Genomic DNA, 22,389 nt, shown 5'->3' on the forward strand with positions numbered 1-22,389 from the left:
CCCCCTCCCTAAAAAAAATTAACAGATGAATTTCTGAAACTGTTACAGAGGACATTCTTCATCGTTTCTCCCACTAGTTTCCTTCCTACACCTTCAACACCTTTCCCCCAACCAACCTACCGCCAATTCACTTTCATCATTACTTCCTCAACTTTAAGCAGCCCAAAAAAAATTAACTAGCCATGATTGCATTTGTGCACAAATGCATAGCTCTTGCGTTAACAACATAAAATTTCTCAACTGAATTTGAAATGCATAGCTCTTGCGTTAACAACATAAAATTTCTCAACTGAATTTGAAATTTGATTTATACTCAAAGAAAGCAGTTATGACCAATCCTGGCAATTAAACAAAATATTTTGGATTACTCCCTGGTCCTACAGTCCTTTCCCCTCCCCCCAAAAATTTAACAGATGAATTTCTTAAACTATTAAATCAGAGTACATTCCTCATTGTTTCTCCCACTAGTTTCCTGCCTCATTCCTCCCTACACCTTCCACACCTCTCCCACAACCATCCTACCTCAAACTCCCTTTCATCATTTTTTTCTCATCTTCACTGGTTCAAGCAGCCGACAAAAAAAAAAAAAAAAAAGAAGCTTCCCGGACCAAGGACAAATGAACAGTTCACACTCCAAGCACGATTTCGCCTCAACACCTAGACACGTCGTGCTCACACTATGTCTTCATTTTCTGACGGCATCACACACAGACTCTCTGGTTCATCATGAGTGTGTATCGTCATTCTGTTTGGACGCTCAAGCTACTGTGCTGACCTTCACTTTGAGAGGGTAGTTCTCACTCCCTTGACTTAAGCTGTTACATTAAACAATTTCTCGCCATTAAGTTTTCATGAACTCGTGGGAGGATTCTCTTTTAATTTGTTTAGAATGTATCTCAGTTGTTCAATGAACATGTTAAAGGCAAGCAAGTGTACTTAATCTTTTTTTCCTGAAGTCCTTAAAAGAACTACAACAAAGTGATATTAAATGTTTAACGGCAGGTGACGACTGTAAGATGTTTGCATGTTCTTGACGTTCTATTTACAGTACAGTGAAATTTCAATAGTTTGCATTTTAAAGATTTCACGTTTGATTAAAGCCATTATACACTTTCGGTAAACAGCATTGTCCAAGTCCCACACTTCGTGTATCACAACTTATATAAAAAATAACAAACCTGTGAAAATTTAGGCTCAATCGGTCATCGGAGTCGGGAGAAAATATCGGGAAAACCCACTCTTGTTTCCGCGCGTTTCGACGTGTCATAACATGTGTTTAAAATAAATCCGTAATTCTCGCTAACGAGAATTTATATTGTTTTACTGTTTTCTCAAAAAGTAAAGCATTTCATGGACTAATATTTCAAGAGATGTCTTTCACCATTACCTACTGTAAACCCTGTAAATTATTTGTAAATCTGTGAACTTTTATTTTTGTTTTCTGAACCGAAAGGGTCCAATGGCTTTAAAAGAAATTGTAGTGAAATAGAAAATAACCAACGTTACATTTCAAAGGACAAGCGGGAACCGGAAGAATATTTTAAGAACATATTTTTCAACCTTCAAAATACAATGTGATCTGGTACTTCTAATGAATTTGCCTAAACAAATACTTTGTTGCTGTACAACCCATAACATTACAACATACAAAATGAAACTGATAGAAAGGATGTTGTAAAGACTTCTTTTTCAACCTACATGGATATTTTCGGTATCTGGCTGGTGAAATTGTTAAGTTATCTTTGAGCTTGTTAATAATGTAACTCATTTTACTAATAAAGTGATTGCTGTCACTACATAATCGTAGTGACGAAACATGTTTAAAGACACTAGACACTATTGGTAATTGTTAAAGAACATTGTTAAAGAACAGTCTTCTCACTTGGTGTATCTCAACATATGCACAAAATAACAAACCTGTGAAAATTTAAACTTAATTGGTCGTCGAAGTTGCAAGAAAATAATGAAAGAAAAAACACCATTGTCATACGAAGTTGTGTGCTTTCAGATGCTTGATTTCGAGACCTCAAATTCTAAACCTCAGGTTATGAAATCAAATTCGTGGAAAATTACTTCTTATGCGAAAACTACATTAATTCAGGGGGAGCCGTTTCTTACAATGTTTTATACCATCAACAGCTCCCCATTACTCGTTACCAAGTAAGGTTTTATGCTAATAATTATTTTGAGTAATTACCAATAGTGTCCACTGCCTTTAATATGTGGGCTACTAAAACTTCCATGGGGCAAGTCAATTACACAGTTTATTAACCCAGTCAAGGTTGGCTCCTTAACAAAAAGCTCAAGTGCAAGTCCTGCTGGTCAGTGCAATGACGGGTGTAGTTAATGTAGTCTACTCAAAAGAAACCGTCTTTCAAAACAGACTGCATTTTCATCAATGTTCATGTTCAAGGTTGCTACATTAACCAGACATTTGCAATTATTGACAAATTAAAAAACAGCTTCCTGACTCGACCTCCTTTATAGAAACAAAAACTGTGGAGTGAACTATTGATCCATTCTCACCCACAAGCTTCCAAGAAGATTATCGATTACCAACAAAGGTCTGTTGGGTCACCCTTGTATACTAAAATAAGTTTCCAGTGTTGCAAAAGAATTGCAGGGTTTGTGCATGTTAACCGTTTAGAGATCATTCATATATGTATGAATGGCCACGCCCAGACAGAGCTGTTCTTTGTTATAAATTTCTTTTGCAAAAATAGAATTAGCCGTTGCAATCAAATCCCACTGGAGAAATATGCCTGTGATTTTGTTCATAGAACTTGAGAAAGTACTGCGTATACAGTGCTTAAACACACATCGTTAAGGGTAAAACAAAAATTTATAAATTTATTTTGCAATGATTTTTGGGGTTGAACAAAGAATTGACTAGAGTGGGATTCGAACCAACGACCTCCGGATTAACGTGCCGGCACTCTACCAACTGAGCTATCTAGCCCTATGTTGGCGGTGTCCCTATTTTGTCAATATCTTTGTTCGGGGGTGCCAGTTAATCCGGCACATTAATCCGGAGGTCGTTGGTTCGAATCCCACTCTAGTCAATTCTATGTCCACCCCAAAAATCATTTCCAAATTTACCCAGTCAGTTTCCCTTGTGGTTTATATTGAAATATATTTTGCAACGCAGTATTTTCTGCCAAACTTTTTGTTTGTATAAAACTACACATAAGCTTGTACTGAATGTTGAACACACTCTCTTTAATCCCACATCAGGTGTGATGAGGAAAATGTTGTTTAGTGGAGGTGTCTCTCCATGTGTGACAACTCATTTTGTTCCATCTCTACACCCGGGGACTTTAGCCCCTCAGAGAATGGCGTGGTGTCGAGGGGGTATTACAAAACTTACCTCTCGTCTGGATTCATCAAGGTACTGGAGAATCAGGCGTGTATTGACACTGTGACTCCATGTGTTTCCAAGAGCTGCCATAACATAGGAACCACCATCTCCTCGGCAGTCATCTGCGATATCAAACAAAATCACCCAGTCAAGCGAGCTTTGCTAACAAATTCATGAATTCACCAGGGATAAACATTTTGAGAACATTTTTTCTTCTTCCATTGATTTCCATATTTCATAAGCACAGAGTAATACAAAATAATAACAGGAATTTAGACACAATGGAGGTTATACACATGAGGCTGAAGCTTATATCTATCCATGAGCACTTTAATCTCTCGAGAAGAGAATGAAAGTATGAAAACATTTATGAAGACGTTTATGAAATGGAAAGTTTTTAAACTCCATGGCAAGTCTAATAATCTTGCTATCTTTAAAATGTTGCAGGAGACTTCATTTGGATTTATAATCTTACTATTTAGACTAGAAAAAACAACTGTGGGATTCAAAACTATGTCCCGCTTCGAAACCAACGCTCTGGCTTTGACTTGGGCTCCGGCTTAGGCTCTCTGTCTTTTTGAAGCCCTAGGCCCCAATTCATAGAGCTGCATACAAATGTTGTGCTTAGCAAACCTTTGCAGAATACCGATCAGAAATGGTACATGTGACATGGTATTTTGGCTGGTCGTCTTATTCTGGTAATTTTGTATAGCTTAGATACTTTGTTGTGGTTTCAACCACAACAAAGTATAAAATCAGCTCTGTGCATGCTTTCCAAATAACCGATATTACTGATAGGACCAACGCCTGTGCTGAAGCTGAAAACGAGGTGAGGAAAGGAGGAAGGCTACCGTTAAGGAAGGTAAAGGCTACCGTTGAGGCATTGAGGAAGGTAAAGGCTACCGTTAAGGAAGGTAAGCTACCCTTGAGGAAGGTAAAGGCTACCGTTAAGGAAGTTAAAGGCTACCGTTGAGGAAGGTAAACGCTACCGTTAAGGAAGGTAAAGGCTACCGTTCATTAAGGTAAAGGCTACCGTTGAGGAAGGTAAAGGCTACCGTTGAGGAAGGTAAAGGCTACCGTTGAGTGCATGTGATGAACACAGATGTGCAAAAATCAACGCACGTCATAAGGTCAGGATCATGGGAAACATGATTGGAATGTAGCATCCTGTTTTTTTCCTTTTCAACATCATCGGAGATCATGTCTAGAGATGTAATCGCTGACACGTTTATCTCCAGATATCAATGTTGTTCTCTATGTATAAGATCACCGTATATTGAGCAGACCTCTGGGCTGTATTTTATGGCTCCCCTTACCTTAATAGAAATCAAATTGCTGTTTATGGTAATTGGTAACAGCAAAGTCCTTGCCCTTGCTCCATCCATGGTCTACCTAATCTTGTTACTGCTTGTGCAGAAAGGTGTGCTAACTCTGTAGGTGGCGAATGGTGACCAATATGCGCAGAATTCCACGGTAACCAGCGCCGTGGAATTAGGTCCTCAGCCCAATTTCATAGAGCTGCTTCAACAAAAAATATTGCTTGACAATTTTCTGCATAGCAGAAATGAGCCGGATACCAGCCACAATATGTACACTGTGACATGGTAATTTGGCCAGTAACCTTATTCAAGTATGCGAAAATTTGCAAAGCCATGAAAATTTGGCCAACTCCTCCACGACTCTTCCAGCCACTGTCCAGCCAACTACTGAAAAACCCCCAAAAGTGCAAAAACAATTAACCAGAAGACTCCACTCGCGGTCAAGCACAACATGAATACCATCCACCTGAACTTGCGTCCAGTAATCTACTACAAGGGAAACTGAGTAAAATCGAAATACTAAATAATACTTGGTTGAAAACAAAAAATTGACTAAAGTGGAACTTGAACCTGCGACCTGAGTTATCAAGCCCTACTCCCTATTTTCTCAACATTCAAGTTTACAAGAAAAACCTGGTTCCAAGTCCTATACTTTATAATTCAGTATTTTTTACTGTTCGAGGGCATGTTTGGACCAAATTTTCTAGATGCACAATTAGTCAAATTAACAACTTTTTATTGTTATCATTATTATTATTTATTTTGCCATTGATACAAGTAAACAACATACAGGCAGTCAAAACAGGACAAAACTGTAAAAGTGTGATGCAAGGAAACTTGCCATTGAACTTAAAGCGCCCTCATGCAGCCAAATATTTTGTCATAAGACATAAGACATAAGTCTAAGAAAACTTTATTGATCTCGAAAAGAAGAAATTGCTTTGCTCACACAAGTGTTTTTTTTTTAAACACACCAAATTTGAAAATGTAGCAACCGGCAGATACAAAAAAAGCACGAGATACATTGCACAAGGATTAAAAAATTTAAATAAAACATATATGCCCCGACAGGCCATGTATACACAACAGTATAAAAATATAGAGAATAACTTTTGTTAAAAACATGCAAAAATTGTGAACCTCTTTTATACAAAGCGGTAAAAAGCGTAATACCCATGGGGACAAAGAGCGAAGATGACGGTTAGTGCGAGCAGCCGGCAGTCTCATCCTACCACTTCTTGGAATAATATGATCAGTAAGTTCGCCATGAAGCGGGTGGCTATTATTGTCTGAAATACGACGAAACAGGTTGTCACCCGCTCCTGGTGAAGTGAGTCCACCGACTGCAAACACTACCCCAAATTACCAATCAAAACCCTGTATCTTGGTGCAGTGATGGGTTGAGGTTTTTACCACTATAATTCAAACAGGGTATAGTTATATACAGAAAACTTTGGTTTGACAGAGATCTTCAGTTCAAGAAACTTTCAACAACTTGACTGAGGTTTGCTGCTCAAAGAGTGCGATCAATAGTCGACAAGCTAAAGAAAATGTCAGTTTGCTCTCTTCAACAGTCAGTATCATGAGTCAGAGCTAACCAGAAATCAGATCTGGGCCCCCACGGGAACCCTTGGCTCGGTAAGAATCCAAAACTGCTGATTCTATAAAGGGATTGCCTGATTTCTCCGGGCCACCCTCCATTGCCGGCATTAAAAAAGAAACGGCTAAGAAAAAGGAAAAAAAAGTAAGCAAGGAAAAAGAAACCGATGCAGTTTACACAGGGCCTGCCAACATCAACACATGCTCAGATTTACTCGCGTTTAGCGAGAAAAGAACACTAAAATTGTGTTAGACAAACATGTCTCTAAGTGGGTCAGCCGGCAGGAGGGTGGGGGGTGGGGAAATGAGCTCGAATTGATATCGCATCAACTGATAATTGATTTAAGGGTGGTGGAAATTAGAGCAAGGAAATCAATAATCCAATTCTCTGGCACACAGAATTCAGAATTCTAAAGTCAAGAGTTTTTCAGAGTGCTGAGAACTTGTCAATAAACAGTGGTTTTTGGCGGTAAATCCATAAATGTTTATTTTGTTTGATAGCTAAGATAACCATATGGCAGGATATTTCCAAACTGTACAGGGTGTATGTCGATGTAACTCATGTAAATTTCTACGCACAGGAAGATAATGGCATTATCCTTTTCAGCCCATTCTGAAATGTTTGTATGAGGTGCACAAATTTGCAATACCAGTCTCCCTATCTACGCAATTGTGCCAAGATCTTGCCTTTTTTCAATCAACAAAACATTAAAATTATTTTCTAAATTTGATTTTTTTTTTTTTTCCAAATTAACATAGAAACTACAATTCTAAAACAAAACAATATATTTGAGTTTCTCTCATTGTTTTTCAAGAAATAAATCACATGGGAAACTGACTGAAAAAGTTTACTTAAATTTTGGGTTGAATTAAGACAAATTTCAACCTGCGACCTCCAGATTAACGCACTGGCACTCTACCAACTGAGCTATCTACATCTACATGGGGTGTCGTGGCCGAGCGGATAAGAGCACCGAATTCAAGCTCTGATGCTTCTGTTCAGCAGAGTGTGGGTTCGAATCCCGGTCGTGACACTTGTGTCCCTGAGCAAGACACTTAACTATAATTGCTTCTCTCCACCCAGGGGTAAATGGGTACCTGTGAGGGCAGAGATGGTTCTTGTGATTGATTTAGCCGAGTAGCGCATATTAATGTTGCACAGGCTGCATACTCCCCACCAGGGAGCTGAGATGGTTTAAGGAGTGAATTAAGGCCCAGTGACCAGGGGTAATAATGTGAAGCGCTTTGGGACGCCCCCGGGTGTGAAAAGCGCTATATAAAAACGGGTTATTATTATTATTATTACATCTACATCTATGTCGGTACTAATCAAAGCCTGTTCGGCCCTAATGTTGGTGGTCGTCCTTGTCAATATCTTTGTTTAAGGCACTGGACACTATTGGTAATTTTCAAAGACCAGTCTTCTCACTTGCTGTATCTCAACATATGCATAAAATAACAAACCTGTGAAAATTTGCCCTCTACAGGTGGCAAACTGGGATAAGGATGGATTGTGTAATACAGATTGGAAACATCTTGGACCAAGACTAGGGTAAATGACAAGTTTCTGACCACATCCTTACCTACTGTGCCAGCGGATCCTTTATCAACAGCAGGATCTTGCAGTGACGCCCTCTGAGCTCCAATCCATGTAGTGACTTGATTGGTCACAATAACCTTAGAAAAACAAAAACAAGAAACAAATTTTGAAAAAAATAAATACATCACACACACTTATGAAGAAATCGGTCTACAGACACATTGACTTGAGTGGGATTAGAACCTGCTACCTCAAGATTAACAAGTCGGCGCTCAACCAACTTGGCTATCTAGCTCTAACGTTGCTGGTGTCTATATTTTGTAGAAATCTTTGTTAAAGGCAGTGGACACCATTGGTAATTGTCAAAGACTAGCCTTCACAGTTGGTGTATCTCAACATACGCATAAAATAACAAACCTGTAAAAATTTGAGCTCAATCGGTCATCGAACTTGCGAGATAATAATGAAAGAAAAAAACACCCATGTCACACGAAGTTGTGTGCGTTTAGATGGTTGATTTCGAGGCCTCAAGTTCTAAATCTGAGGTCTCGAAATCAAATTCGTGGAAAATTACCTCTTTCTCAAAAACTATGGCACTTCAGAGGGAGCCGTTTCTCACAATGTTTTATACCATCAACCTCTCCACATTACTCGTCACCAAGAAAGGTTTTATGCTAAAAATTATTTTGAGTAATTACCAATAGTGTCCACTGCCTTTAAGGAGTGCCAGTCGTAAGCCATGCAACCGTTAACTGCAGGGTGGGCCAACGATCACAACCTGTGAGAAGGGGTAGCCTGGGGATCACCTCAATTTTTAAGGGGATTCAACTTTTTACATCAGATTTCAAATAATACACTCATGAAGAGTAGCCTGACAAAAAGACAATTCTTTTAGCCTTCATCAGGGGAAGGGTTTTGTATGAACGATAAATAAAATAATGTAAAAAGATAGTGAATAATCTCATCCATTCTTAGCTATTCAGCCGGCGCGGTTGAATTAGCGATTTAAAAATATATCTGACGAAAACTAGATGGCTTAAAAGGCATGTGATCTTTTTTTAAATCAGTGGTGCACAACATTTAAAACATTAAAAATAATATAGCATTATTCATAAACAAAACATGGATGAGTTTCCCAAGGATGAAAACCTCTCTCTGTGAATGTAAGTAATACGTAATGTTTGTGAATCATTTTTTATTTTATTTATTTTTTTTTTGGGGGGGGGGGGGGGTTGAACAAGAAACAAATTTGAATAGAACAGGATTTGAACCTGCAACCTCCGGAAACATTGCATTAAGACAACAAACAAACTAGTTGCAGTTACACTCAACACCTGGTATAAAACTATAAAGTACTACTTAAAGGCAGTGGACACTATTGGTAATTACTCAAAATAATTAGTAGTAAAAAACCAATTGGTAACAAGTAATGGGGAGAGGTTGATAGTATACAAATATTGAGTGGCCCAGAGTTGAATGGGGGGAATAATATCGCAAGGTAAAATTTGGACTGTTCCATTTCACGAGGCGAAGCCCAGTGAAATGGAACAGTTCAAATTTGACCGAGCGATAATATTCCTTCCATTCCACGAATTAAAGCCACTCAATATTTGTTTTATATAACTGACATATAGATCCTTGTCATCTGATGTATTTTAAAAGTATAACATTATGAAAAATCACACAAATGACTGACAACCAAAAATCATATAGCGCCGCGTAACAGCAACAATGCACAAAATATCGGATCACAACCTTTTGCACAGGTGCTCTGTTGTTTGAGCAGAGGTGCGGCGGCGCTGTACTGCGCACAAACATTGGGAACAATGATGATCCTAACTGTTGAATGGGAAATGCTATTCCCCATGGGCGAAAAAGGTAATAGTGAATGTCGCGTGAAGTAAGTTCCACCAATCAAATGACAAGGATCTGTATGTCAGTTATATAATATAAAACATTGTGAGAAAGGGCTCCCTCTGAAGTAACGTAGTTTTCGAGAAAGAAGTAATTTTCCACAAATTTGATTTTGAGACCTCATATTTAGAATTTGAGGTCTCAAAATCAACCATCTGAAAGCACACAACTTAGTGTGACAAGGGTGTTTTTTCTTTAATTATTATCTCGCAACTTCAACGACCGATTGAGCTCAAATTTTCACAAGTTTGTTATTTTATGCATATGTTGAGATACACCGAGTGAAAATACTGGTCTTTGACAATTACCAATAGTGTCTAGTGTCTTTAACTGCACTCATTGCTTTCACTGTGGTCCTCAAAATCCACATATGACATGTGCATTCTAGAGCATGCAGAGAAGTGAGAGGCCTGAACATAGGTACTAAAATAATGTAATGTCATAATGGAGTCATTAAAATAACAAACACATTATTTTGTGTCAAACTTTAAACTGGCTTTAACGATATAGCATTAATGACAACATGCCTTGCATATTTATTATGCATGTTTTTTTTATAAGCAATAAACCAAATCAAATGGGACAAATTAACCCAGTAATAACATAAGGTTCAAGGTAGTCGCAACTTGTATCAATTCCCACCCTGGCAATCTCATTTGTAAAACATCTGACATGCTTGGGGGAAAAATAACGACTATGGCAATCCCAACAATGTATAAAATTATGAACAATTAAATAATTTTCTATTCAAAGAAACATTTCTTTTAAAAAAACAGTTTTTTTTTTTAATTATATATTTTTATCAAAGTGAATCGTTGCCAGTTTTATTTTGCTCAAAGCAGCTCTATGAAGTTGGGCCCATTTACTGTGGTCATGTCAAATAATGCAGATCATGGCTTGCATTAAACGTTTTGAGATTGGAGTTCTTCAGATCCCAGCTTAAAATAGTTGAAGAGCAAAAAATACAGGTAAAGAAAAGTAAACCAAATACACCCTTTTTTTATTTTTGGAAGACAATGTTTGGCTCACTGACATTATAGGAGTTTCAAAAGTAAACTTCCAACCTTAGCATTTATGTTGCATTTTACCCCTTTGATTGAAGTAACTCATACTCATGACTCCTCCTACTCAGTTTTGGACTTGACCGTTGTGACTTGTGACTCAGACTCAGCACAAATGATTCAGAACTTGATCTCAAACTTGACTTAAACTCAGACCCAAGGAATGAGGTTTCTAAGTACAACTCCGACAAGTTGAGTGAAATATTCATTCGTTGAATAAAGTTTGTCTCTTTTCTCCTGAAGACGAACAGACTAACTGTTGGAACTGCAAGACCAAACCGGCTCTTTTCAGAGCCAACTCCCTCAAAAGATAATTATTACAAGGTTGTACTACAGTTATTTACAGTTATTCTTACAGTTTTTCCAGATTGTCACCCATCACAAGAACATACATATTTGTTTAGAAAGCATGCCATAAAAAAACCCATGTCCCCTTTAATTCACCTTCAGCTGTACTTCAGAAAACACATAACTCCACGCACTACATCCATATTGAAATATGGTATTTTTGAAGATTGCCCCGGCGAAGGCAACTATCAGAAGAATTCGCCTGAGCCAGGGAGCAAAAATAACTTGACATGACGACGCAGGGGTGATGTGATGAAAAAAGTCAGGTGTAACACTCCATGATGTAACAATGTGGAGACTCCACAACAGAAACAGCAGTCTAGGAGAGGTGTCTTTATTATAGAAACAAAATTGGGTTAACTTATCGCAAAGACTAGGACTCTTTTAACTTATACACACAGGCTTGTGACTTGCTGACCACATTAATACCACATTCAGTGTGCAATTAATTATAAACACAAACGAAATGGCCTCAACATAAGGCAAGATACTTGCCCCTCAGAAAATAAGTAGGACAGGGGCTGCCCTACAAATGCCTGTGGTGAAGGCGTTAATAGACTTTTCAGACTATTTAATCACAACTTTTTCTGGGTTTTTTTCCCTAGCGCAAAATAATCAGAAATCAGACTCAAGTAGAAAGAATATCCTGCTTGCCAATTCTTCATTACAGAAACAAAAGTCAAACACATTGTTTTACAAATCAACAAACACATGTATTGTTGAACTTTGAACTTTCAGAGCTGCACAAAAAATGTGAAGGTTTGTTATACGCCCTCAGCGCCGACCGACCGCTGACTAAGTATGCAAAATATCACCTCAATTAACTTAAACAAATACTCAGCGCTAACTCACAAGTGTATTAATAACGGCTGCCAATCAAAGCGGGTCGCACGTACAATCTGACGTTTTTAAGGATTCCCATGTAAGGATGAGCACCAAAATAAATCTGGATTGTCCCTTCTAATGAGAAGGCGAGTAAGGTGACACGACACTTTCAGACTGTGCCGTCTTTATTTAGAAGCGACCCTTGACTGTCTTTTCTTTCGGTGGATAAAAACCTGAAGGTGCACTTTCAAAGATAGTTTTTTTTCATGGCGAGTAGGGATAGAGTTTGAAGGCTGTGACAGGCCTGGAATTTCATCTTTGAAAGGGCAAGGCCATTTTTTATTTTGACAATGGAAATTTCCATTGAAATCTTAAAGTCAAGGGGAAACTTTTGCAGGGGCACCAAGGCTAAGACCAGGCAACAGAGGGCATGGCCTTCGTGGCCTGCATGTAACTCCAGACCTGCTGTGATTTACTGACATGGATAGAGGAATATTATGATATTGTCCTTAGAATAATGTTCCGCTTGATAAGCTATCTTTTGTTTTTTGTTTTTTTACTTCGTTTGAATTGGATATAAGGAAAATGAAAAACAAATGAAAATAAAACTTTGTTTCTTTTCAATTAAACTTTTCTTGAAAGAGTTTGGTTTAAAAATGTACACAGCCTTTAAGAAAGACTCTGCTCTAGGGGTTGGCTCATGTGACCATTTACCACTTGTGTTTTACAGGTCATTTTGGTTGGTGAGCAGTTTACAACAGCTAATTTTCCAGAAAAAAGAAGAAAAAAAAAAGGATAACAAAAATTATAATAGTTGCATCCCCCAAAAGAAATCCTGCGAAATATGTAAGAAAAACATGTGACTTTTTCAGTGCAGTTGGCTCAGTCGCTGCTTCCATGCCTGTCACCTCTGTGACCTGTTTTGAATTCCAGATGGGGGAGCCTTGCATGTGAATTGTTTTTTTTCAGTCCCTATACCTGATTGCGTGGGTGTTCCCCAGTTGGGTTTTTGTCTTCACGTCTAAAACTGACATTTCTTCATCGATTCCTTTATACAGGGCCCTATTTCATAGAGTTGCTTCAGCAGCAAGTAGAAATGAGCAGGATACCAGTCACAAATTATATATGTGACATTGTGTTTTGGCTGGTAATAACCCTTATCTGGTAAGCATAATTTGGTTGTGCTTAAGCTACTCTTTGTGCCTAAGCAGCTCTATGATATTGTGCCATGTATTGCTTGCGAGTTACACATCTATAGTCACTCTTGAGGGTACCCTTAGTTTCACAAGGACACCGACAAAAACACCAATAACATTAACGGACCACATGGGTTTATCAGTGTTAAAGTGACACATTGCCTTGGATCAGATGAGATGGTCTATAAAAATCGTTTGTTATAAAATGCATATGGTTAGAAAGATGTTGTAAAAGTAGAATACAATGATCTACACAAATATGCCTCGAAATTGCGTGGTTTCCTTTTACTTTGCGAACTAACACAGTCGGCCATTTATGATGGCCGACGGTGTTAGTCGACGGTTTGAAATGAAAACCACGCATTTTCGAGGCGTATTTGTGTGGATCATTGTATTCTACTTTTACAACATCTTTCTACCCATATGCATTTTATAACAAACGGTTACAAACGCTTTGTTACCAACTCGTCCGATCCAAGGCAACGTGTCCCTTTAAGTCACTTAAAACCCACTTCTTTAAGTTGAGGTATGTGTAGTTTGAAATCAGCTTTCAAAGTAAGGACAGCATTGTATACACCTTTCAAAAAGGGCAAACACAGGATATATGCCCCAACTAATCTAACAATTGATATAAAACTGACAATGACAACAGTAATGATCTACATTCCTAATCCTAAAATGCTGCTAAAGTTGGCTTTGGCACGAACAAAGAACATCATGGAACACGAAGCGGATATTGGAAATGAATATCATATTCAACTACTAATCATAACATAATGCTGAATGAGCAAGGGGGGGGGGGGAGTATAGTGGTACTGTTAGTGACAATTAAATTGAATGTCCTTTATTGCTTGTCAGTTCTCTCACGCGGTAGTGGAGCATTCTTTCAGATAGGCTTAAATTAAATATAAGGCTCACTATTACACCGGTACAAGCCGATTCCTAAAAATAAACCTACATTACTATAGGAGCAATCGCATAAAGAAATCGTTTCATACTGTGGCTAAATATATGAACGACACAACTTTTTACAAAATAGAAGACACTGGTCCATTGAATTCAGCAGGAGGGAAATGCATTATATTCCATCACTTGACATTTATTTTTGGATTCCGTGGCCGGACTATTCACAGTCTAGTTATGTGAAGTGTTGAATGATATCCATGAGTCGTTAAGAATCGTTACAAATGCTATTTTGTGCGACATGTGACTATGTCAATGGGATATTTTTACGGAGATGTGAACTTGGAACCACGGCGCCTTTGTCGATCGTGAACTCTGGCATTTTACGTGTAAAGACACAAAATAATCGCTGTAATTTTACACACCCTATTCAAGATGCACCTATTTTTGGATTACAAAAAGTCATGGAATGCTTTCAGTGTAATTGTTAACTCATTCCGAACTTTAAAATTCTTGTGTTTGTCTTATTCATCAGGTGATAACATTTTCATTTGATTTCCAATCAGTTTGTTTGAGTCACAAATTTTATAATGAAAACCAAATTACTTGATGGTTCATTATTTGGAAGTTTGAGTTTAAAAGTTTAAGTTTAAAGGTACCATATATCATTAAAAAAATAGATTACTGATTTAGAAATTGCTTCATTAAAAATAACAAACTTACTGTTTTTCAAGCATAAATTGGAAATGCTTGTATAAAAATTGTGTGACAAGTTGTTAAAATTTAAGATCTCAGCCGTATTTTAATTTTATTTTCTTGAAGATGGGCATTTTTCAGAGTGGTTTTTCAGTCTAAGGTTGATCGGACCTAAAGAGCTTTCCACACAGTACGCTCTCAGATTTAATACTTTTCATAAAAATATAATAATAAATAAGCAATGTCTTTCAGTGGTTTTCAATTTATGATACCACAAATAGTTGAATATCCCTTACAAAAAAAACCTACAAAAATCTTATAGGAATCTTATAGGAATCTTATAGGAATCTTATAGGAATTAAAGAAGTGACGAAAACCTATAAGAATCCTATAGGAATCGTATAGGAATCAAAGAAGTGAAGAAAAATCTATAGGAATTATATATTTATCCTATATAAATCCTATAGGATTCTATAGGTATTTAGGTATAGATAGGACTATTTTTGTAAGGGATTATTTGTGTTTTACCATACAAAGATGTTCAATAAGGACACTACTTTCCTGAGTCATGTGAAAAAATCCACAGGCATATTACTCGGGTGGGATTCGAACCCACAACCTTTTCCAGTCTGGAGTGGATGTTTTACCACTGTAGACCCCTGAGATTGCCTGGTAGTTTCTAGGGACAGTTTTATTCATACATTAAATTGCAGGCATGTGAGTAACTATCCATGAAAAAAAGAGGAAAAGAGAAAACCGGGCAAGAAAAAAAAAGGAAAATATAATATTCCTTTACTTTTTTTACACAGAAAGTGAAGAAAAAAAGAGGCAAATAAAAACCAAAAGAGCGGAAATCAGCTGAAAAGAGGAAGTCTCACATGCCTGATATTGGTAAAAATTGTTAATATAAATGGTGATAATAAAAAAAAGTAATTAAAAAGTTTGTACTAGGAAAGCTTAGGTTTTTCTTAACTTTATATCAGCGTTACTTTACCAGAAAAAAATTATTTTGTGACAAATTTGTTTAGTTCTTATGTTGATATATGCCATATCCAAAAAGAGTACAATATTAAAGTGCATCAAATCCCTGCAACAATATAATTGCCAAATTATTATGATGAAACCTTATAAAGCACTGGTATCTGTTGTTACTGATGGGTGCTGATATTTTACAGTTGTGAATATGAAACCCTATTTCTATAAAAGTAAAAGTAGAATGGAAGATTTAAATAGACTTTTAAGGCTATTCTAACAACAACTTTTCAGATTGGTCCTGGGCAATTTTTTTCTTTGGATATCAGATAAGTAGGATTAACACCTTGCCTGACTGTTAATAATAATAATATAGTAATAACTAGTTCCTATACAGCACATTTCACAATAATGTGTCAACGCGCTTTACATTAGTGCCCTTGTCATTATGCCAACAACATCCCCTTTTTAATCTTTCTCAGCTCCCTGGGGGAGTGTACACCTCCGAGCTGCAGTTGCACTCCAGTGGCTTTTTCATACATAATATCAATCTCTACCCTCACAGGTACCCGTTTATACCACTGGATTAAGAGAAGCAATAATAGAAACACATCTTGGTCAAGGACACAGTATTGTCATGACCAGGATCCGAACCCATACTCCGATGGCTGAACCACCTTAATACTTTGATGCTCTAATCCACTTGGCCATGGCACCCTTATGCATGCAACTACAGGCAAGTCCAATCGATCGTCCATGCACAGCAAGACTGAGCATGATTTACAATTTCCAATGGCACAGCTGAGAAATGAACATTTGCATGCCTAAAAAATATGAACTGATAGGAATTATGTATTTGAAAACATGATTACCAAATGAAACATTTCCCTGTTTTATGAGTTGTGTTTCTTGAAATCTAAAGTACAGGTATGAATTAAAAAAACTCCCAACAGTAAATAATAAAAAGTCTTGTTTCATATTGAGTGTACAGGTCCCAATTTCAAAAAGCCTGTAAACACAAAAACTTGCTAAGCAAAGGAAAGTATGGCTTAACAGAAACAGGTTAACAGCCAAAATTACATTATAAGTTTACAATGTTGCGACTGGTGTCCCTCCAGCAGCATTTTCTGCTTAACAGCTTTATGAAATTGGGCCCTGAAAAGAAATGAACCAGTTCTATTTTAAATAAGATATTCAATCAGAAAAGTATAAAATCTCCCTCAAAAATGATTTAAGTTGACCTCTGTCAACAAAGAGAGTGAAGAAGTGACACAAGAAGACAACCAATGTAAACTGATCATCTCTTGATAGCCACTTTAAACCTCTTCATTCTGAAGACAAAAACATGCTATGAATCCAAACGCTTTTTTAAAGGGAAGGTATTTTGGCGGAGCTGTGTACTGAGAGAGTTGCGACACAGAGGGACCAGTTTTGAAAAATAGATTTCCTTTATAGACCGTATTGAATCTGACGTCACGCGGCTTAAATATCTGACCTACAAGATGGCGTCTGTGTGTGTTTGTGTGCGTGCATGTGCCGTAGAAATCAAACCGGGAATGTTGCGTGCTGCGTGCTTCGATGATGTACGAGTTTGGACGCGTAACGGTTTGCCCTACAAGATGGCGACTTTTCATAGCAGCAAAGGGGTTATTCAATACGGTCTGGTCTATTAGAGGCAAATCAGTATGAACTTGTTTCCATGGGACCTGCAGCATTTTTGTATGTGTGTACTGGCCACAATTTACCCTATTGGCACACAAATCCCGCTTATTGGCACACAATTCACGCATATTGGCACACAATTCGGGTGTATTGGCCCACTTGCACAAATCGGGCCATTAGACTACTCTCTGAATGTGATAGAGAACCCTGAACAAGTCAATAGGAGACTTTCCAACGCTAGGTGGCAGCAGACATACCGGGTAAATTTCCATTGTTTACGTAGTTCTGAACATGCGCATAATTCTGAGAACAATGGATTTACCCGGTAAGTCTGCTGCCCTCTATCGTCCCAGAAAGTCTCCCATTCTTCCCGACAGCCACACACCGTCCCAACCAATCCCTTTAATGATGCATTAAGAATGGTCTCCAGATATCAGGTCTAGGAGAGATGGCTCACATACTTGCATTCTAATGATCATCAGATCCAAAGGACATTTGCCCTGTGGCATTCCGTCCAGAGCACATATCCCTCCATCTCGCCTTAATATTTGTACAATAAACAATGCAGGGATTCCTCACTGATGAGAATTACTATTAGCGTCATTAAAGGATAGTCGGCGAGGGGGGGGGGGAGGGGGCTAGCGAGAACTAATACGCCAGTGAGGCTATTTAACACATTATGGTGGCCTTTCAAAATTGATGGAAACAATAATCATAACCACGGGTACTTTCTGGGAAATAAAACAGCCAATTTTGTTATGTTTTAAGTGGTTTGGAGAATGTATAACATGATTAGGTCTAATGCTTGCCAAGGCTGAGGAGTTTGTTTCCCGAAGGGTGAGAGGGGATATCTTGAATCTCTTCAAGTATTTTGCTTCGAGACCAAATTTCTTGGAGGCATTTTTTTAACTGACACTCTTGATATTTCCTTTACAGGGTGGTTAAACGTGAACGCAGACAAAGCTGTGGTGGTGATAGGTATATTTATAGGGATTACCGAGATCAGTAAAAATGTTGATGGAAGAGTCGACCAATGCATTTTGTTACTGCTGATCCTTTGAAAGGAGCCAAGCAAAAGCAAAAGCAACTCGCACCGTGCCTTTATAAACTGAAACAATCCATGTCTATCATAAAACATGGCTGCTTGCCAGAATTCTCCTAATGCCCTAAATTTTATTTCCATTCAGTGAGAAAAAATTGATTTCTCTTCAGTATGATGCAAAATTTACCATTGTCAGATACACTCCATTAAAACACAGTCTCCCCCCTCTTTCATTCTTACTAGTATATTCTTTAGCAGTCATGTAATTTCTTTTTTTGCCTTGGATTCTCCTCCCTCCTATGCCCGCAAGAAACCCCACTCACCAAGCCTGATCCTAACAAGAGCAGACCGTGCTACATTGCGATTACGCACACAGAGGGCGTGTCCAGGCTTATTTTTAGAGCTTCCCAAAATAGTGCATTGGACTAAAAAGCACTGATTACCTAGCCTGGAGGACAAATTATCTGGAGGAGGACAAATTGCATAGCCTGGCTGTTTCTATTCCAAGCCCATAGTGGCCAGTAGACATGCTGATAATGACCCAGTGACGAAGACAGGTCATTAATTATGTCCGATCTGCTGATGTCATTGTACAGATTTTTTATGGTGATGACGACAGCATCCACCAAGAGGCGTCTGCGAGATTTAAAATCCCCCAGGACTGCCGCAGGGTGCCCCAGGCACGTTTTTATTCTGGGGCAAATTTGAATAGGTCTCAAGTTTCAGAATGGCTGACTGCCTGGTATTCGGTTATGTGCCATCCCTCCAGCCGTTACGAAGGGAAGACGAAATCCAGCAGTAAGGGCTTAACTGGTTGTATGACTGCTTGACGCTGGTTGGGTGTTCAAGAATCAGCCAGGCCTTGGGGTCGGGATTCCATCTTTAGATGGAAATGTCCAATTTTGTCTTGCACCCCGCAGCTTGGTGCGTGGGAGGAATAGAGGGGTATAACTTGGCCAGTGTGAGGTTACCTAGGAACATGCCGGCAGTGTAATGGTTATGCAAATCAGATGCAACTGTAACATATCTCCAGCGACAGGAAATGCGCTGTTCAAAATGGCTGGTGCTGCCACTTGATTTAAGAGTTAACGTAACATCTACTTGAGATGGATAAAGCCAATCAAATATTGGTCCTTTTAAGAGGATCATAGCTCTAATAGCCAAATATTTTTATTTTGACAGGAAACTTGTATTGTTATATCTATTTCACGTGATTTACTTTTGTTATTATGATAATAATGTGTGAAATGTTCTTTGCAAAATAAAAATATATAATAAATGCAAACATTGGAAATAACACATATTCTTTCTTTGCTTATCCACTTGTTAATCAGAATCTGAAAGACAAAAAAATGATAACATGCAATTTGAAGACCTCAAAAAGGAGTTAACTTTCCTTACGTTATTGCTCGACAGGTGCAGCGCAGCGTGCAATGATAATTAAGGTTTTCTTTCACATTCTCCCTTTAAACCGGGGCATTTCAAGCCTAGCAATCGCTCTCAAATAATATGTGAGGCGAGCAGCTCGTCCATTCCAATGTTCACCAAACATTACGTTTGTGTTGTGTCTTCTTGTCTATTCTTGTATTTTTTTACATGAGGGAAACATGAGAAGAAAAATCAAAAGTTTCTACTGTAAGAATGGAGTAAGAAAAGGGCCCTTTTACTGCATTGACCCACAGATGGGACTGTCTTCCAATCAACCCAAACTTGTTCACCAAATGTTACCGGCGCCGACGCAGATGGATCATTCCGGAAAGGCAAACGTACTTCGTTCCCTGGGTCGGCTAGGCGCACATATCGCTTTCACACCAGACCCACATCAATTACAGTCATGTTCGCAGTTTCACTGCCTTACTGATTTTATGGTTGGTGGGTCCCTCACCAAAACTAATTTTCCTCTGCTGTTAAAGGTAATGCCCCTTCACACTATATGATGACAGTCCCATCTGTACACCAGTAAGCAGATGAGAGAACGCAAAACAATTTTTGTTGTTTTGTTTTGAGTTTCTGAGAGCCTGGACATTTCAAAGAAATGATAAACTGATTTCTCTACAGTAGGACCTTGGAACAAGCTGACACATATCTCTAAAGGTCACGATTTATATGTGGTCACGAGCGCTCAATTAGTTTTAATATTAAAAGCTCAAGTAAATTAACCAACGTCAAGCTTTCTGTCCTTATCATCACATTTCTCAGAATAAAGCTGTCCCTAAACCCTACATTGACAACCTTTTATTACACTGTTTTTGTGTAAAGACAACTTGACCTCATGAAGAGTAAATGTTGCTACTAATACAGTTAAAACTTGCCTCCCAGGTTATATCATAAAGTTTGGTGTGATCCTCGGCTATACAGCTGTTACAGGTTAAATGGCTTCCGACTGATGAACAAACATGTTGACAAAATGGAGACCGCAACAATATGGCAGTGCACCAGCACGTTAATCCGGAAGTCGCAGGTTCAAATCCCACTCTAGTCAGTTTATCTTTGTTCAATCGAAGATCATCTAAAATTAACCCAGTCAGTTTCCCTGGTGGTTTATTACTTGACAATATATATTTTTTAATAGACGTTTCTTTTCCCGGAAAAGGGGCTGAGAGTAAAAGAGTTCAGGTGGTACTATGCCTGAAGAAAACAAAATGATGGACCCTCTACTCTAGAGCGTCACTAATAACAGGTGACGACACAATATCAGGTAGTTTGAGCTTGGTGGCTTTCATTATCGAGTTAAGGATGTGGTGATTGCCTCCTTTTATGTTGTCATTTTTTTAGATTGTAATTAACTGAGCAATTTACGACATGTGTTGACAGGGACAGTGGTAGTCCAAGGGTAAGCGGACTAGAGAGAAGTAAATGACTTACTCGCTTGATTAATCATGTATACTTGGATAAAGCGTTCTAATATTGATGCAAACATAAGAGGTGAAATTTATATTACTTTGATGTACATTGTATGACTAACAGAATGTGAACAAATCCCAAACATTCTCACATTATCCCTTAAAGGCAGTGGACACTCTTGGTAATTACTCAAATTAATTATCAGCATAAAACCTTACTTGGTAACGAAAAATGGGGAGAGGTTGATGCTATAAAACATTGTGAGAAACGGCTCCCTAGTTTTTGAGACAGAAGAAAAGTAATTTTTCGCGAAATTTGATTTTCAGACCTCCAGATTTAGAATTTAAGGTCTCCCAAATTAAAGCCCAAAACAAATAATTAAAAAATGAGGCCAGACCAGCTTTATGAAACAGTTAAAAATACTACAAACAATCACTAAAACCCCCAAAACATTTTCCTAAATAGTGTTCTCCTCCCGTTGTGTAATATTTATTATTTTAGGGATTAAGGGGTTGCATGTGTTGCCTCAAAACTGCTGCCATTATTTCTCGTTTCTTATCGACAAACCGAATCTTGCTTCCAGCCAAATGTTATACCATCATCAGAGTACCACTTAGCAGCCAAAACATCTTTTTAAAGGTACAGGGTCATGTGCTTTGGTAATGGCCCTGAAAAGAAATTGTGTAATTTTGACCCAAAAGCCTACTTGTGATAAAGAGGGTATTGGTCATAAGCATCTTGTAGTACAGTTTCATCTGAAGCGCCCTCATTGGTTAGAAGTATTTCAAAAACAGTTATATCTCAAAATCCCCTGGAGGTGACCTTCAGAATTTCCGTTGTCTAACTGAACGTTGTTGGATCCAATGTTCTAGATTAAAATACAGCGAATCTTGTTTTGCTGTTTTCTCAATAGGTAGGGCACAGTGTAGTCTGAAAAACTAAGTTCTAACTGAAACTTTCACATTTGACTTTTACTGTATATTTCTTGGTAATTTTACCTATAAATCAGCAGTATGTTGACAAAAACCAAATGATGACCCTACCTTTAGGAGGGTAATGAAAGTCAATCAGTCTTTGCTCATATTTGTCATTGCCCAAATGGTTAAAGCT

The 22,389-nt window shown here is 38.1% G+C and overlaps 1 protein-coding gene across 1 annotated transcript in view; it reads right to left on the bottom strand.

The window, feature by feature from the left end:
• The window catches only part of LOC117293909 (DNA repair protein RAD51 homolog 2-like), a 39,267-nt gene extending 18,109 nt beyond the window's left edge, over positions 1-21,158 (bottom strand). Inside the window, exons 1-4 of the mRNA XM_033776391.1 lie at positions 21,094-21,158; positions 12,943-13,000; positions 7,860-7,953; positions 3,368-3,480 (exon numbers count right to left, since the gene is read on the bottom strand). Coding sequence (XP_033632282.1) covers positions 3,368-3,480; positions 7,860-7,953; positions 12,943-13,000; positions 21,094-21,158 — 330 coding nt within the window. The remainder of the gene's footprint in view (positions 1-3,367; positions 3,481-7,859; positions 7,954-12,942; positions 13,001-21,093) is intronic.
• Between the last annotated feature and the right edge of the window lie 1,231 nt (positions 21,159-22,389).

Source organism: Asterias rubens, chromosome 1, assembly GCF_902459465.1.
Source record: "Asterias rubens chromosome 1, eAstRub1.3, whole genome shotgun sequence".
Taxonomy (NCBI): Eukaryota; Metazoa; Echinodermata; class Asteroidea; order Forcipulatida; family Asteriidae; genus Asterias; species Asterias rubens.